This window comes from Heterodontus francisci, chromosome 9, assembly GCF_036365525.1.
Source record: "Heterodontus francisci isolate sHetFra1 chromosome 9, sHetFra1.hap1, whole genome shotgun sequence".
Taxonomy (NCBI): Eukaryota; Metazoa; Chordata; class Chondrichthyes; order Heterodontiformes; family Heterodontidae; genus Heterodontus; species Heterodontus francisci.
In genome coordinates this window covers 22768489-22787798 of record NC_090379.1, presented here as the reverse complement: position 1 = coordinate 22787798, position 19310 = coordinate 22768489, and the positions used below count along the sequence as shown (strand labels likewise).

Genomic DNA, 19310 nt, shown 5'->3' with positions numbered 1-19310 from the left:
AGCTCAAAGCAGCCCATAATTCTGCTCCAGATTCGCAGTTTTAGCCCTCATACTCAAAGAGTCTAAAAATGGATACTGTTGGTGCAGTAGAAAGTTTAAAAAAAAGTTTTCCATTTTCCAACCATTGTTGTCTCTTGTATTTGATGAGTGCAATGAGAAAAAAAAATGAGCAAAAATATTCTTTTGAGAAAAGGAGGGAGGGAGGGAAAGTAGAAAACCTGGGTGAACATGAAGGTTAAGATCCCTAGTCAAACCACCTGTTAAGTTAAACACAGGTACCGTGACAAAAACCATCTGCTGTTCCACAAACCTTCTTGTACATAATATCATAAGAAATAGGAGCAGGGGTAGGTCATACGGCCCCTCAAACCTGCTCCGCCATTCAATAAGATCATGACTGATCTGATCTTGGCCTCAACTCCATGTTCCTGCCTGCTTCCCATAACATAGAAACATAGAAAATAGGAGCTGGAGTAGGCCATTTGGCCCTTCGAGCCTGCTCTGCCATTCATTGTGATCATGGCTGATCATCCAACTCAGTAACATGTTCCCGCTTTCCCCCCATATCCTTTGATCCCTTTCACCCCAAAAGCTATATCTAACTCCTTCTTGAAAACATACAATGTTTTGGCCTCATCTGCTTTCTGTGGTAGCGAATTCCACGGGCTCACCACTCTCTGGGTGAAGTAATTTCTCCTCATCTCAGTCCTGAAAGGTTTACCCGTATCCTTAGACTATGACCCCTGGTTCTGGACTCCCCCACCATCGGGAACATCCTTCCTGCATCTACCTTGTCAAGTCCTGTTAGAATTTTATAGGTTTCTATGAGATCCCCTCTCACTCTTCCGAACTCCTGCGAATATAATCCTAACAGACTCAATCTCTCCTCATGCGTCAGTCCCGCAATCCCAGGAATCAGTCTGGTAAACCTTCGCTGCACTCCCTCTATAGCAAGAACATCCTTCCTCAGATAAGGAGACCAAAACTGCACACAATATTCCATGTGTGGTATCACCAAGGCCCTGTATAATTGCAGCAAGACATCCCTGCTCCTGTACTTGAATCCTCTTGCTATGAAGGCCAACATACCATTTTCCCTTTTTACCACCTGTTGCACCTGCATGCTTACCTTCAGCCAGGTCTCGTTGCATATTCCCCTCTCTCAGTTTATAGCCGTTCAGATAATAATCTGCCTTCCTGTTTTTGCTACCAAAGTGGATAACCTCACATTTATCCACATTATACTGTATCTGCCATGCATTTGCCCACTCACTCAACTTGTCCAAATCACCCTGACGCCTCTCTGCATCCTCTTCACAACTCACCCTCCCACCCAGTTTTGTGTCATCTACAAATTTGGAGATATTACATTTAGTTCCCTCATCTAAATCATTAATATATATTGTGAATAGCTGGTCTCCTAGCACCGATCTCTGCATTACCCCACTAGTCACTGCCTGCCATTTGGAAAAAGACCCGTTTATTCCTACTCTTTGTTTCTTGTTTGCCAACCAATTTTCTATCCATCGCAATACACTACCCCCATTCCCATGCGCTTTAATTTTACACACTAATCTCTTATGTGGGACTTTGTTGAAAGCCTTCTGAAAGTCCAAATAAACCACATCCACTGGCTCCCCCTCATAAACTCTACTAGTTACATCCTCAAAGAATTCTAGAAGATTTGTCAAGCATGATTTCCCTTATGTAAATCCATGCTGACTCTGTCCAATTCTACCACTGTTCTCCAAGTGCTCTGCTGTGAAATCTTTGACAATGGACTCTAGAATTTTCCTTACTACTGACGTCAGGCTGACCGGTCTATAATTCCCTGTTTTCTCTCTGCCTCTCTTTTTAAATAGTGGGGTTACATTAGCTGCCCTCCAATCTGCAGGAACTGTTCCAGAGTCTATAGAATCTTGGAAGATGACCACCAATGCATCCACTATTTCTGGGGCCATTTCCTTAAGTACTCTGGGATGTAGATTATCAGGCCCTGGGGATTTATCGGCCTTCAATCCCATCAATTTTCCCAACACCATTTCTCTACTAATACTGATTTCTTTCAGTTCCTCTCACTAAACCCTGTGTTCCCCAACATTTCTGGTATGAGATTTGTGTCCTCCTTTGTGAAGACAGAACCAAAGTATGCATTTAGTTGGTTTCTTTGTTGCTCATAATAAATTCCCCTGTTTCTGACTGTAAGGGACCTACATTTGTTTTAACCAATCTTTTTCTCTTCACATACCTATAGAAACTTTTACAGTCAGTTTTTATGTTACCCACAAGCTTACTCATGTACTCCATTTTCCCCTTCTTAATCAATCCCTTGGTCCTCCTTTGCTGAGTTCTAAACTGTTCACAATCCTCAGGTCTGTTGTTTTTTCTGGTGAATTTGTATGCCTCTTCCTTGGATCTAATGCTATCTCTAATTACCCTTGTAAGCCATGGTTTGGCTACGTTTCCCGTTTTCCTTTTGCACCAGACAGGAATAAACAATTGTTGCAGTTCATCCATTCGCTCTTTGAATGTTTGCCAATGCCTATCCACTGTCATCCCTTTAAGTAACGTTTCCCAAACCATCATAGCCAACTCACGCCTCATACCTTCGTAGTTTCCTTTATTCGGATTCAGGACCCTAGTCTCAGAACCAACTACGTCACTCTCCATCTTGATGAAGAATTCTATCATATTATGGTCGCTCATCCCCAAGGGGTCTCGCACAACTAGATTGTCAATTATTCCTCTCTCCTTACACAATACCCAGTCTAGGATGGCCTGTTCTCTAGTTGGTTCCTCAAAATATTGGTCCAGAAAACCATCCCGTATACACTCCATGGATTCCTCCTCTACAGTATTGTGACTAATTTGATTTGCCCAATCTATATGCAGATGAAAGTCACCCATAATTACACATGTTCCTTTATCGCATGCTTCTCTAATTTCCTGTTTAATGCCATTCCCAACATCACCACAGTGATATACAACCCCCCACTAATGTTTTTTGCCCCTTAGTGTTTCTCAGCTCTACCCATACAGATTCCACATCGTCAGAGCTAATATCCTTCCTCACTAGTGTATTAATTTCCTCTTTAACTAGCAACGCAACTCAACCGCCTTTTACTTTTTGTCTGGCCTTCCTAAATACTGAATACCCCTGGATGTTCATTTCCCATCCCTGGTCACCCTACAGCCATGTCTCTGTAATCCCGACTATATCATACCTGTTTCCATCTATTTGCGCGATTAATTCATCCAATTTATTGCGAATGCTATATCTTTGACTCTTGACTCCCCTGGAATTCAAGAATCTGTCTATCTCAGCCTTGAATATATTCAAACTCTGCCTCCCCTGCTCTCTGGGGCAGAGAATTCCAAAGATTTACGACCCTCGGAGAGAAGAAATTCCTCATCTCCATCTTAAATGAAAGACTCTATCTCAGCCTTGAATATATTCAAACTCTGCCTCCCCTGCTCTCTGGGGCAGAGAATTCCAAAGATTTACGACCCTCGGAGAGAAGAAATTCCTCATCTCCATCTTAAATGGAAGACCCCTTATTCTGAAACTATGCTCCCTATTTTTAGATTGCCCCACGAGGGGAAACATCCTCTCAGCATCTACCCTCAGAATGTTGTATGTTTCAATAAGATCACCTCTCATTCTTCCACACGCCAGAGTATAGGCCCAACCTGGTCAATATTTCCTCATAAGACAACCTCTTCATCCCAGGAATCAACCTAGTGAACCTTCTCTGAATTGCCTCCAATGCAAATATATCCTTCCTTAAATAAGGTGACCAAAACTCTATGCAGTGCTCTGGGTGTGGTCTCACCAACATCCTGTACAGTTATAGCAAGACTTCCCTACTTTTATACTCCATCCCCTTTGCAATGAAGGCCAGCATTCCATTTTGCCTTTTTAATTACTTGCTGTATCTGCATGCTAACATTTTGTGTTTCCTGTGCGGGGACACTCGGATCACTCTGTATCATAACAGTCTGTAGTCTCTCTCCATTTAAATAATACTTCGCTTTTTTTATTCTTCCAACCAAATTGGATAACATCACACTTTGCCACATCATACACCATCTGCTAAATTTTTGCCCACTCACTTAATCTATCTCTAACCCTTTGCAGACTCTTTGTGTCCTTCTCACAACTTGCTTTCCCACCTATTTTTGAAATGTCAACAAATTTGCTTACAATACACTTACTCCCTTCATCTGAGTCACTGATGTAGGTTGTAAATAGTTGAGGCCCCAGCACTGATCCCCGTGACATCCCACTAGTTACAGTTTTCTCACTTGACTCTCCGGGCTGATTTTTATAGGGCCCTCGATGTCAGGAATGGTGGCGGGGGCATAAAGATTGCTCTGGATGAGGCCCACCACTGACCCCAAAGCAGACAGGGCCTGTCCCAATCTCAACGGAGGCGGACAGGCCTCGTGGCGGCCCCCACACCGCTCAGCGACGGGACCACAATTTACATTTTTGAATAAATTAACTAACTTACCTGCATTAATGAAGTTCCCGATTTGCTGCCGTCATCTCCATCCTGGCGGCCAGAATTGCCGTGCCTTCGAAGTCCCATCTGGGGAAATGAGGCACGACACCTGTGGGGAGATGGGAGGAGGTGATTTTCTCAGGGGGAGCGGGGAAAAACTTACCTGATTGGTCAAGGGGGTGATGGGAAGGGGTAAAAGACAAAGGTTCTGACCTTTGGGCAGGGTGGGGGAAAGGTCAGGTAAGGTAAGTATTTTTGGGGGGTAGAGGGCAGGAATGACATGTAAGGTTATTAGGAGGTGGGAGATGGGCTGGAAAGATTTTTTAAATTATTTTTAATACTTTTAAATGTACTGTCTCTTTACAAACTGTCATTTAGGGCTCTAAGCCCTTTAAAAATAGCGCTGGCACCTGCGCAGTGGCGTCAGACGCCGTTCCCAGGGATGGCTCGCCCGCCCCCTCCATATCATCGCTGGGGGGGGGGGGGGGGGGCTGTGGGGAGGCCGCCCCAGGCATGTTAATGAGCTGCCGCGTTTAAGTTTGCAGAGGTTCCATTGAATCATAGAGAGATACAGCACTGAAACAGGCCCTTCGGCCCACCGAGTCTGTGCCGACCATCAACCACCCATTTATACTAATCCTACATTAATCCCATATTCCCTACCACATCCCCATCTTCCCTCAATTCTCCTCCCACCTACCTACACTAGGGGCAATTTACAATGGCCAATTTACCTATCAACCTGCAAGTCTTTGGCTGTGGGAAACTCACGCGGTCACAGGGAGAGCTTGCAAACTCCGCAGAGGCTGTACCCGGAACCGAACCCGGGTTGCTGGAGCTGTGAGGCTGTGGTGCTAACCACTGTGAATGCTGCACTTGCGGGCCGCCATCTTTTACATAAAATTCAGCCTCTGTTAATCTGTCGATCCTCTTTCCATGCTAATATATTGCCCCCAACACCATGAGGATACGTTTTATCTGTGCCAGGGAGACATATTAATATATTGTTAGGAGGCAAAAGGGGAACATAGAAGGAAATGTGACAGAAACACATCTACTGCAGGAGATTCTGCTTTTTTAGTTTTTCACTTGCTGTATAGAGCAAGAGTGTTCCCGTTTTCTTTCTGCTTTTACGAGACACTTGGGTTCACACCACGGAGCCTTAAGAAGCCACGTTTCGAATATTTAAAGTAATCTTCCGATCAAAATGCACAGCTCAAGTTGTCCATACTAATAAATCTAGTCAACGAGGCAAGAACAGCTCCTCCCAAACTTGCAGACCCATCACAATTAAACAGGACAAATTAGCAAGTAAGAAATTTAAATTCAAACAGAACTGAGTTTCCTTGTCCAGAATGCCAGGTTTCAGAAGCTACAGATTGCAATTTGGAAATTCCTGGTACATTACAAAGGCACATACAATTCTTTTATTATCACATTGCTAAAGTGATGTTAGATTTAAAATGTATCCCACAGGCCTTCATAATGTATTGCCTTGAGATTGTTCCTTAAAAAATCATCTGTTTTATGATTTACCTCAGAGGCAAAATGGTTCCCTACTAAATGTTGCTCTCTGGTTTGGTTCCGATGGATCAGAATTACACGAAAGGGAAAGTTTTCATTTTGGTGCTCCCAGCATGTGCCAAGATTATTGAAATGGAAAATCTCCGCTTAGGTGTTTCATCATCGGGAGCTGGTGAAATGAAATATTTTGTAGTGGAGAATAACAACTTAAAGTAGGTAAGGGTCATTTAATGTTTTGTAGCAGAGTTGACCAGTTTGGTGTGTCTTTCCTTAACCAGTCTTCACGTTCAGGAGGGACTAACACCCAATCACCTGAAGAAAGCCAAGCTGATGTTCTTCTATACCCGTTACCCCAGCTCAGCCACACTGAAAACATACTTCCCAGATGTTAAGGTAAGCAAAATAAATTTATAGCTGAGTCTCTAGTCAACAGCAATTGAGGAGCACACACAGCACATTGCAGAGAAGAGGGTGTGTGTTAGAGACTTGTGTGACTTTTAAAAGGGACTGAGTGTTAAGAGAAAAGGGGTGTGTGTCTTGTACAGAAAGGATGTATGTCATGGAGAGGCAATGTGTGGGTGTATTTACAGTAGGAAGAGCAGGTGTAGTGGAGAAGTGCACTGGAGCACCAATGTATGATTCTTTGGTGACCTGCAAAACAAGTTGAAAGCCAGACACCTCTCTGCTGGAGAAGGGCAGAGAGTTGAATGGTAAGTCTCCACTGAAGCTCTCTAACATGACTGCTGGCAAAAAGCAACAGTGATGGGTGCAGGCTTCCCAAGAGCAGGTTCCCCCAAGCTCTCGGACAAAGAAAGTGTATATCCTTAGCGAGAAGTGTGTATGAGAGACACAGGAAATGTGCAATCCTATGGATCATTGAGAACAACCATGAACTTCTTTGCTAAATATTAGAAATGTTAAAAAAAAACTCTACACCAATTGTTTGATCTTAGTCTCTTCCTTTTGGCCTTCTGTGAGTGTGATCCCTGTTTTCCTGCATCACTGACCCGCGAGGTCACTGATAGGTCATGTCGAGAGCTCGCTTCCTTTCCTCGTTCCTGCAATTCAGCATGAGACAATCTTCAAGAACAATGGGAAGCTAATCCTGGGTGTCTGACTCAATTCCGTCATGGCTGTTTTACCTCTCTGCTTCTTTATATCACAGTGGCTGTATTTTCAAATAAGGACACTTTATATGTGGAGTTTTTGCACTCTCAAGTGCTGCTTTACCAGTATCCCCATAACTATTGCTACATACAGATAGGCACAAGTAATTGCTCAGCCTAGACACCAGATGGTGCTTGTCTCGGGATCTATAACTAAGCTGATTTAGCATCGCGGATCAGAGCTATTACCATTGGAACAGAGGGAGGACATTCAGCCCCTCAAGCCTGTTCCACCATTCAAATAGATCATGGTTGAGCTATCTTTTACCCATCGTAGTGTCATATCCCAAAGCAGTTCCAGATTTTTGTAAAGTCAATGACAGGATGATAAATTACATAGAATGTACAGCACAGAAACAGGCCATTCAGCCCAACTGGTCTATGCCTGTGTCTATGCTCCATACAAGCCGCCTCCCACCCCTCTTCATCTAACCTTATCAGAGTAACCTTCTGTCAACGGGATAGCAGAAATTTTCCTTTGCGAATTGCACTGAATGGTAAAGGGTTGAAGTTTTAAACAGCTTAGTCTTCAGCTGAGAGGACGACAGGAGCTGACAGCTGAACAGACAATTAAATCAGAGGGTGATCAGTGACCCGAGCACAAATTCATCCCTTAATCTCCTGAGAGTGTCTCCCAGGAAAGACACAGACCTGCTCACTCACCCATGAATATGATGTTTTCTCTGAAGAGCATGGTAGTATTAGTACTCCTCAACTATAAGTTAATCCCGTGTGAGAGGTCAGCCAGGCAACCTGTTCACAGGGTGACGGTACCTTTAAAATGGCTGAGAGAAAATGCACAAGATCAAAGCCTGGAGACTCTCCCTCTGATGTTTCTTTCTCTTCCCCTTTATTTCTGTGTCCTGACTCTGGTTGATGCATTTCCACAACAGCATATTGTCGGGAGTAGCAACTAAACACAGTTAGGATTGCTCCAGCACACTAACTACCTGCTTCAGTTTTAGATTTTGCTCTTTTAAAGCTATATCTTGCATGAATTTTTTTACCAATCAAAGTAAATGAGGTGAGTGGAGCCACATTCCAGGAGAACCAGAGCTGAAAATTTCCCCTATTAATCCATATTTGCTCCAGAGTTAGTTTCAAGCACTCCCTGTCTGGTAGAACTTAGGGCACTTTTAGTAATTCAGTACAGTTCCAGTGCCAGAAAAGCAATGATACTTGGCATAATCTAGGCTGATACTCCAGTGCCAGTGCTGAGGGAATGTTGTACTTTCAGGAATGCCACCTTTCAGATAGGATGTTAAACCAAGGCCCGTCTGCCCTTTCAGTTGGACCTAAAAGATCTCATGGCAGTATTTCAAAGACAAGCAGGGAGTTGTCCCTGGCTCAACCAACACCATTAAAATAGATTATCTGGTCATTTATCTCATTACTGTTGGTGAGACTTTGCTGTGTGCAAATTAACTTCCACATTTCCTACATTAAAATAGTAACTACACTTTAAAAAGGAGCTTAATCAATGAAAGTCTTTCTTTTAGCACCAGTCTCCCGTGACTCATTACAACCCAGCTGCCTGTAAAAAAAAAATAGTTCTTTGAGCATATCCCAGTCATGCCTGTGCAGGGATTCTGAATTCACTGAAAATCGACGTCATATTTTCGAAACTAAACTTGAAATGTCAGCAAGGATAACTGGGTGAGGTTTTTTTGTTGATTCAATTGTTTTAATTTCAATTTGACAGTGAATCAGCCCCGTATGTCAGCAGTGTTGTGCTTATGAAGGTATTTGGCTTCACAACACAAGCTTGCTGACTCGCTGAACTGGCTTAGCAGGCCACAAAGGAAGCAATTGCTCTGATGGCAGAATGCAAGATGCCCAAGAATTGTCAGTCCACGCTGCTAGCAGGATTACAAAGTTTTGGTTGAACACTCATTGATAGTGGGAGAATTGCACATCAGTTAATGCAGTGCGGTGGTGTAGTGGTATTATCACTGGACTAGTAACCCAGAGACCCAGGGTATTCCTCTGGGGACATGGGTTCGAATCCCACCACAGCAGAAGGTGGAATTTGAACTTAATAAAAAAAAATCTGGAATTAAAACTGGTCTAATGATGGCCAATAGTTTTATTGTCGATTGTTGTAAAAACCCATCTGGTTCACTAATGTCCTTTAGGGAAGGAAATCTGCTGTCCTTACCTGGTCTGGCCTACATGTGACTCCAGACCCACAGCAATGTGGTTAACTCTTACATGCCCTCTGAAATGGCCTAGCAAGCCACTCAGTTGTACCTAACCGCTACAAAGTCTATAAAAAGGAATGAAACCGGATGGACCACCCAGCATCGACCTAGGCACCGGAAACGACTACGGCGAATCCAGCCCTGTCGACCCTGCAAAGTCCTCCTTACTAACATCTGGGGGCTTGTGCCAAAGTTGGGAGAGCTGTCCCACAGACTAGTCCAGCAACAGCCTGACATAGTCGTACTCACGGAATCATACCTAACAGACAATGTCCCAGACACTGCCATCACCATCCCCGGGTACGTCCTGTCCCACCGGCAGGACAGACCCAGCAGAGGTGGTGGCACAGTGGTATACAGTAGGGAGGGAGTTGCCCTGGGAGTCCTCAACATCGACTCAGGACCTCATGAAGTCTCATGGCATCAGGTCAAATATGGGCAAGGTAACCTCCCACTGATTACCACCTACCGCCCTCCCTCAGCTGATGACTCAGTACTTCTCCATGTTGAACAGCACTTGGAGGAAGCACTGAGGGTGGCAAGGGCACAAAATGTACTCTGGGTGGGGGACTTCAATGTCCATCACCATGAGTGGCTCGGTAGCACCACTACTGACCGAGCTGGCGGAGTCCTAAAGGACATAGCTGCTAGACTGGGTCTGCAGCAGGTGGTGGGGGAACCAACACGAGGGAACAACATACTCGACCTCGTCCTCACCAATCTGCCTGCCGCAGATGCACCTGTCCATGACAGTATTGGTAGGAGTGACCACCGCACAGTCCTTGTGGAGACGAAGTCCCGCCTTCACATTGAGGATACCGTCCATCATGTTGTGTGGCACTATCACCGTGCTGAATGGGATAGATTTCGAACGGATCAAGCAATGCAAAACTGGGCATCCATGAGGCGCTGTGGGCCATCAGCAGCAGCAGAATTGTACTCAACCACAATCTGTAACCTCATGGCCCGGCATATCCCCCACTCTACCATTACCATCACCATCAAGCCAGGAGACCAACCCTGGTTCAATGAAGAGTGCAGGAGGGCATGCCAGGAGCAGCACCAGGCATACCTCAAAATGAGGTGTCAACCTGGTGAAGCTACAACCCAGGACTACTTGCATGCCAAACTGCGTAAGCAGCATGCGATAGACAGAGCTAACCGATCCCAGAACCAACGGATCAGATCTAAGCTCTGCAGTCCTGCCACATTTAGCCGTGAATGATGGTGGACAATTAAACAACTAACTGGAGGAGGTGGCTCCACAAATATCCCCATCCTCAATGATGGGGGAGCCCAACAAATCAGTGCGAAAGATAAGGCTGAAGCATTTGCAACAATCTTCAGCCAGAAGTGCCGAGTTGATGATCCATCTTGGCCTCCTCCTGAAGTCCCCAGCATCACAGATGCCAAACTTCAGCCAATTCGATTCACTCCACGTGATATCAAGAAACGGCTGAAGGCACTGGATACTGAAAAAGCTATGGGGCCTGACAACATTCCGGCAATAGTACTGAAGACCTGTGCTCCAGAACTTGCCACGCCCCTAGCCAAGCTGTTCTAGTACAGCTACAACACTGGCATCTACCCTGCAATGTGGAAAATTGCCCAGGTATGTCCTGTACACAAAAGGCAGGACAAATCCAACCCGGCCAACTACCACCCCATTAGCCTACTCTCAGTCATCAGTAAAGTGATGGAAGGTGTCAGCAACATTGCCATCAAGCGGCACTTGCTTAGCAACAACCTGCTCAGTGATGCTCAGTTTGGGTTCCGCCAGGGCCACTCAGCTCCTGACCTCATTACAGCCTTGGTTCAAACATGGACAAAAGAGCTGAACTCAAGGGGTGAGGTGAGAGTGACTGCCCTTGACATCTAGGCAGCATTTGACCGAGTATGGCATCAAGGAGCTCGAGCAAAACTGAGGTCAATGGGAATCAGGGAGAAAACCCTCCGCTGGCTGGAGTCATACCGAGCGCAAAGGAAGATGGTTGTGGTTGTTGGAGGTCAATCATCTGAGCTCCAGGACATCGCTGCAGGAGTACCTCAGGGTAGTGTCCTAGGCCCAACCATCTTCAGCTGCTTCATCAATGACCTTCCTTCAATCATAAGGTCAGAAGTCGGGATGTTCGCTGATGATGGCACAATTTTCAGCACCATTCGCGACTCCTCAGATACTGAAGCAGTCTGTGTAGAAATGCAGCAAGACCTGGACAATATCCAGGCTTGGGCTGATAAGTGGCAAGTAACATTCGCGCCACACAAGTGCCAGGCAATGACCATCTCCAACAAGAGAGAATCTAACCATCTCCCCTTGACATTCAACGGCATTATGATCGCTGAATCCCCCACTATCAACATCCTAGGGGCTACCATTGACCGAAAACTGAACTGGAGTAGCCATATAAATACCGTAGCTACAAGAGCAGGTCAGAGGCTAGGAATCCTGAGGCGAGTAACTCACCTCCTGACTCCCCAAAGCCTGTCCACCATTTGCAAGGCACAAGTCAGGAGTGTGATGGAATACTCTCCACTTGCCTGGATGGGTGCAGCTCCAACAACACTCAAGAAGCTCGACACCATCCAGGACAAGGCAGCCCGCTTGATTGGCACCCCATCTACAAACATTCACTCCCTCCACCACCGACGCACAGTGGCAGCAGTGTGTACCATCTACAAGATGCACTGCAGCAATGCACCAAGGCTCCTTAGACAGCACCTTCCAAACCCACGACCTCTACCAACTAGAAGGACAAGGGCAGCAAATACATGGAAACACCACCATCTGCAAGTTCCCCTCCAAGTCACACACCATCCTGACTTGGAACTATATTGCCGTTCCTTCACTGTCGCTGGGTCAAAATCCTGGAACTCCCTTCCTAACAGCACTGTTGGTATACCTACCCCACATGGACTGCAGTGGTTCAAGAAGGCAGCTCACCACCACCTTCTCAAGGGCAATTAGGGATGGGCAATAAATGCTGGCCTGGCCAGTGACGCCCACATCCCGTGAATGAATAAAAAAAAAATCACTTAATGGACAGCTCCTTCAGTTCCACAGTAAATCTTCCTGTTATAGCATCCTATCAAATGCTCAGGTACAGCCTTAGACTCAGAGTAATCATTACTATACCCATCTTTCAGTTAAGATGTTAAACTAGGGGTTGGCATCCTTCCATCTATGAAAGATGATGGACACGCAGCAAACAATCCATTTAGGTGGGGTGTCTTCTCTTGGTGCACCTTTGCTGATGGCTGTGAAGGCCAATCCTTGAGAGACAGGTTCTGCAGGTGAAGATGCCAAGTGACGCTGTGAGTTGTTGTTTCTGATTTTGGCTCCTGTTGCCAAGCTGCTGTAGGTCATTGTGGTTGTGCACACCAATCCACAGGATGTGTCGCCATATTCCCCTTTCACCAGCAAGTGACTCTCAGGTGCGATAGTCGACATTTAGGGCCTTTATGTCACACTTGCAAGTATCCTTGAAGTGGAGCTTTGGGTGCCCACTGGTCATCTGGCCCCAGCTACCTCACCATACAGAAGGTCCTTGAGTATGCGACCGTCTTTCATCCTGCAGATGTGTCCGATCCACCAAAGACACCTCTGTTTGATTAGTGCCAACACACTTGGGAGCTCTGCCTTTGACAGGACTGCCACATTTGTGATTTTGTCCTGCCAGGATATACCCATAATGTGCTACAGACAGGAAAGATGGTAATTATTGAGCTTCTTTTCCTGGTAGCTGTAAGTCACCCATGTTTCACAGCTGTACAGCAAGGTGCTGAGAACACAGACCTTATAAACCATCAGCTTGGTCCTAAGGGTCAGCTTGTTGTTATTCCATGTGTATTTCGTGAGTCAGCCAAAGGTGGTAGCTGCTTTCCCTCTGTGTGTTTCGAGCTCTTCAAGGGACAGATTGTCTGTCACTGTGGACCCAAGGTAGCAGAATTTACTAACCACTTCCAGTGGGGTGTTATTTACTGTGATCAGGGATGGAAATGCAACACCCTGTCCCATGACCATGGTTTTCGTGATGCTTATAGTCGAGGGGAACAGTTTACAGGCATGGGAGAGACAGTCCATGAGTCTTTGTAGCTGACTTTCCATGAGTGACTAACGCATCATCATTGTAGAGGAGTTCTCTGATCAGGACATGATATGTTTTGTCTTCGCTTTCAGTCTTGATAGATTGTAGAGCTTTCCATCTGACCTAGTGTGCAAGTAGACTCCTTCCATATCTGCAGGGAAGACAAAGGTCAGCAGCATGGAGAAGTTGTTCCCAAACAGAATGGTGGCTACGACACAACCCTGTTTCACTCCATTCTTCACTCTGAAACTGTCGGAAGTGAAGCCATTAAACTGTACAGTGCAGTGCATGTTGTCATGGAAGGAGTGGATGAGACTGAGGAGCTTCGCTGGACAGTCAATCTTTCCCAAAATCTTGTAGAGCCCTGTTCTGCTGATGAGGATTGGCTGCTAATATCAGTAATTCAGATGGGCATTAAAGACGAAAGAAGAGCATAGAATTCTTACATTCTTCCCTTAACTATCATCACCAAAATAGCTATCACTTACTCATTGTCAATTTTGAATTTTGTTGGGTGCAAAATGGCTGCCCTGTTTGCCTACATAACAACCTGCATGTGAAGTGGTTGAAGATGTTTCTGTGCCATGAAATGTTTCAGTGATAAGTCTCCCTTTTTCTACTCTATCAGTCCACTTGAGCACAAAATCTAGGCTGATACTCCAGTGTTCAGCTGTAGGAGATGCCATTTTATGGATTAGACATTAATTTGAGTTTCTGTCTACTCACCCAGTTTGACATAAAAAAAGGAAGGGGAGTCCTCCCCTATGTCCTGGTCAATATTTAATCCTCAACCAATATCACTAACACAGATGAACTGGTCATTATCAGGTTACTGTTTTGGGACCATGTTGTATGCAAATTGGCTGCTGCATTTCCTTATTACAACAGTGACCAAATTTCAAAAATACTTAATTGATTGTAAAGTGCCTTATGACTGTTAAGAGGTCATGAAAGAGCTCTCTATATTTGAAAGCCTTTCTTTCTACGCACTACTTGTTGCACCAAGCACTACAGTAAAGGAACCTCATAGATTTGCTTCCTAGTGCTGAGTTAGTCAAAATAACATTAGAAAGGGGCGGCACAGTGGCGCAGTGGTTAGCACCGCAGCCTCACAGCTCCAGCAACCCAGGTTCAATTCTGGGTACTGCCTGTGTGGAGTTTGCAAGTTCTCCCTGTGTCTGCGTGGGTTTCCTCCGGGTGCTCCGGTTTCCTCCCACATGCCAAAGACTTGCAGGTTGATAGGTAAATTGGCCATTATAAATTGCCCCTAGTATAGGTAGGTGGTAGGGAAATATCGGGACAGATGGGAATGTGGTAGGAATATGGAATTAGTGTAGGGTTAGTATAAATGGGTGGTTGATGGTCGGCACAGACTCGGTGGGCCGAAGGGCCTGTTTCAGTGCTGTATCTCTAAACTAAACTAAACTAAAGATCTGCATTTATATAGCTCCTTTTGTAACCTTGGGACATTCCAAAACACTTTACAATCAATGAAGTACTTTTGAAGTGTATTCACTGTTGTAATGTAGGAAATGCGGCAGCTAATATGACCACAGCAAAGTCCCACAAACAGCAAAGTGATAATGACCAGCTAATCTGTTTTATTGATGTTAGTTGAGGGATAATCTTTTTACCAGGATACTGAGGATAACTCCTTTATTCTTAGAATTACATGAAATTGACAGCACAGAAATAGGCCATTCAGCCCAACTTATCAGTACCAGTGTTTATGCTCCACATGAGCCTCTTTGCACCTTACTTCATCTTGCCCTGATTCAATGTTCTTCTATTCCTTTCCCTTCATGTATTTTATGTTCACTTGAGAGAGCAGACTGGACCTCAATTTAATGTTTCCTCTGAAAGACGACACCTCCAACAGTGCAGCATCCCCTCAGTAAGGCGCTGGAGTGTCCGCTTAGATCGTTGTGTGCTCAAGTCTCTGGAATTGGATTTGAACCCACAATCTTCTGACTCCGAGACAAATGTGCTACTAACTGAGCCATGGCTGAAATCATAAGCAACGCTGCAACTGGTCAGCGTACCACTGTGCTCAACAGGGTGAGAAGGAAGCCAGTGTTTCAAGAATCCTCGGGTAAGAGCAGGAGTGGGCTTGCCTGCAATGCCTCCACAGTTGGGTAGCCAGCTCACAATCAGTGTCTTGGATAACTTGCAAAGATTGCTCATTTGGGCACAGGCAGAGGAGCCTCTACCCGCACGTGAGGGGGAAAAGGGGAAGAACCTTTTGCATTCAAAAAACATCTGTCAAAATTAATTTCTGTGGGCTACTATTAGAAAATAAAAAGGAGGGAAAGTACCTAAAAGCAAAGAATGTTTTAGAATTCATAATGTTCTAGAATTCCATCCTAACCCAAGAAATAACTAAAAACAAAGTGACACTGTGCTTTTTAAATCTAAAGTTGTCAGACAGCTATAGCCCATTGTCACATTATTTCAGGCAGCAGCACAAATTCCTTCTGCCCATGGAGCCCACAACCCACAAGACTCACATTTTTCTGGTCTATGGACTCTGTAGACTCGAGATATTTGTGTTGCTTTCTGAGTAGCCAGTGCTGGTGAGGTGGATGCAATATCCACAACTTGTGTTCAAATGAGAAGCAGTTCAGAGTTACAGTGGCGCAGTGGTTAGCACCGCAGCCTCACAGCTCCAGCGACCCGGGTTCAATTCTGGGTACTGCCTGTGTGGAGTTTGCAAGTTCTCCCTGTGTCTGTGTGGGTTTCCTCCGGGTGCTCTGGTTTCCTTCCACATGCCAAAGACTTGCAGGTTGATAGGTTAATTGGCCATTATAAATTGCCCCTAGTATAGGTAGGTGATAGGGAAATATATAGGGACAGGTGGGGATGTGGTAGGAATATGGGATCAGTGTAGGATTAGTATAAAATGGGTGGTTGATGGTCGGCACAGACTCGGTGGGCCGAAGGGCCTGTTTCAGTGCTGTATCTCTAAACTAAAACTTTGTGCCTGCGGGGGTGTATGTGTTTTTTTTTAATCTTGCAAAGAGCTTGAAGTTATACAGTTCCCACAGCATTAATAGTAAACAATACTTGCATTCATGTTAAGATGATGCTCTTAAGGTAAATTCAATTCGCAATGAACTAAATCCACACAACCCACACTGTTTATGGAGATGCCAATTAGATCCAGACAAAGCAACTGGAGCATTGATATTTTTCACATACCAATCCATTTGAAACAGTGAGATTTTCTGAGACATTCCAGTAGCATTCACAGTAACAGGAACATAAAAGTGTTGAAATGGCTCTATTCATGTGAGCCCAATGGTGATGGGGTGGGGGGGGGGGGGGTGGGTGGGTGGGTGGTGAAGAAGAGTGTAGTTTCCACGGCAACCACATCTTGGACAGTGGTAGCCAGCTTGATTGCCAGCTCAACTGTCTATTACCCAAACACGAAAAGCCGTGGGAGGGAATACGTTAATTCTTTAGCTTCCTGTCTGGAGAAGAGGAAATAATTAAAGCTGTATCCATATCCTATTCATACAATTTTGCTCGGCCACTTCAGAGGCCAGTCAATAGTCAACCACGTTGGTGTGGGTGAGGAGTTACATATGGGCTAGATCGGGCAAGGACATCAAATTTCTTTCCCTATAGGACACTAATGAACCAGTAGTTGGACAATCCAACTGCTTCATGGCCACTTTTTCTTTTACTGACACCACCCTTTTTATTATGAGATTATTTTAAAAATTGAATTAAAATCTTGAAACCACCATGGTGGGATTTGAATTCAAATACTACTGAATTATTAGTCCATGTTTCTGGATTACTAGTCCAGTTACATAATTACTACACTATTGTACACTCTAGGGAAGGAAATCTGGTGCTCTTACCTGATCTGGCCTATGTATGGTTGGCTCTTAACTGCTGTCTTCGGTGTCCTAGCAAGCCACTCAGTTGTACCAAACTGCTGCAGCCACATGGACTGCAGTGGTTCAAGAAGGCAGCCCTTCACCACCTTCTCAGGACAACGAGGGATGGACAATGAATGCTGGCCTTGCCCTTATCCAGGGAATGAATATATGAAACCCATGAAAAGAGGGATAGTATGGCGCAGTTTGCTATTTTCTATGTTACCAAGTGTGTTATAACATAACTGTAAATTTGATTCTGTGCGTTCATAGATTACGTGTAAAAACAAACCAGCTTGTTGGTTTATTCACCTCACCTCAGTTTATCAATCCATCTTGCAGAAAATAGGAGAGACACATGATAGCACATGTGATATTACAGAAACCAGTATACACAGTGTGAGGTTTCACTCTTATTACACTACTATGTAATTCAATATCAGGCAGTAAAGGTGAGCTAAAAACAAGAAATGCTGGAAATACTCAGCAGGTCTGGCAGCATCTGTGCAGAGAGAAGCAGAGTTAACATTTCAGGTCAGAGACCCTTCTTCAGATCTCTGACCTGAAATGTTAACTCTGCTTCTCTCTGCACAGATGCTGCCAGACCTGCTGAGTATTTCCAGCATTTCTTGTTTTTATTTCAGATTTCCAGCATCTGCAGTATTTTGCTTCAATTTTAGTAAAGGTGAGCTGCTGATCCTAGGGAATGTGGAGTCTGTGAACTGTAAGTCCAGAGACACTGAACCCATCAACCATCAGTTCACTCAAAGTACACATACTTTTGTGATTGCAGAGATAAATGAGGCTGTAACTGCAGTCTGCGTCAATTTGTAATCCCAAATTGGTGCGATGATAAAAGATTTCATAGTGATATTGAGGCACCAGGAAAGTAGCACTGACATAGAGCTGCAACCTCTGAACACTGCTCACCTCCTTGACCCTTTACCCATGTACTACTGGTCCCTGCTAGATCCACAAGAGAGGCCAATAGGAAACAGACCTCTGCTTTCCATGGCTACAATGGCTGTTCTTGAGACTCAGGAGAAATTTGACACCTGACATTTGGGTGGTGTGGCAGTTTTCTCCTTTACATTACAGTGTGCCTGTGGAGGCAAGTGTACTGGGACAGCCACATTGTGAGGTGTTTATTATAGACCCCCAGATAGTCAGCGGGAAATTGAGCAGCAAATATGTGCACAATTTGCAGAGGTGTGTAAAAATAATAGGGTAATTATATTAGGCGATTTCAACTTTCCCAACATTAATTGGGATAGTCATCGTGCTAAGGGCTTAGATGGAGTGGAGTTCTTAAAATGTATACAGGAGAACTTTTTAGCTCAATATGTAGAGGATCCAACAAGGGAGGGTGCAGTGCTGGACCTAATTCTGGGGAATGAAGTCGGACAGGTGGTTGATGTGTTGGTGAGGGAGCATTTTGGTGATAGCGACCACAACATGGTACAATTTAAGCTTGTTATGGAGAAAGAAATAGACAAGTTGCAAAAAAAGGTTTTGGATTGGGGGAGAGCGAATTTTAGTAAAATAAGGCAGGATCTGGCCAAGGTAGACTGGAAAAAGTTACTTGTCGGGAAATCTACTGAAGAGCAATGGGGGGTATTCAAAAAGGAAATGGGGAGGGTACAGGCCCAACATGTTCCCTCTAGGGTAATAGGTAGGAGCAACAAGCCCAGAGAACCATGGATGACCAGAAACATTCAGGTTATGATGAGAAAGAGAGGCTTTTAGCAAATACAAGGAGAACAAATCAACGGAAGCATTAGTGGAGTACAGAAAGTGTAGGATGGAGCTTAAGAAAGCAATTAGGGGAGCAAAGAGGGGATATGAGGAAGCTCTGGCTGGTAAAAGTAGGGAAAATCCCAAGAGATTCTATAAGTATATCAATGGGAAGAGGATAACCAGGGAAAGAGTAGGACACATTAGGGAC

General features: G+C 44.7%; 1 protein-coding gene across 1 annotated transcript in view; it reads left to right on the top strand.

Moving 5' to 3' along the window:
• The window catches only part of LOC137373437 (prospero homeobox protein 1-like), a 48628-nt gene that overhangs the window by 10354 nt on the left and 18964 nt on the right, over positions 1–19310 (top strand). Inside the window, exon 2 of the mRNA XM_068038260.1 lies at positions 6321–6422. Within this exon, the coding sequence (XP_067894361.1) occupies positions 6321–6422 (102 nt within the window). The remainder of the gene's footprint in view (positions 1–6320; positions 6423–19310) is intronic.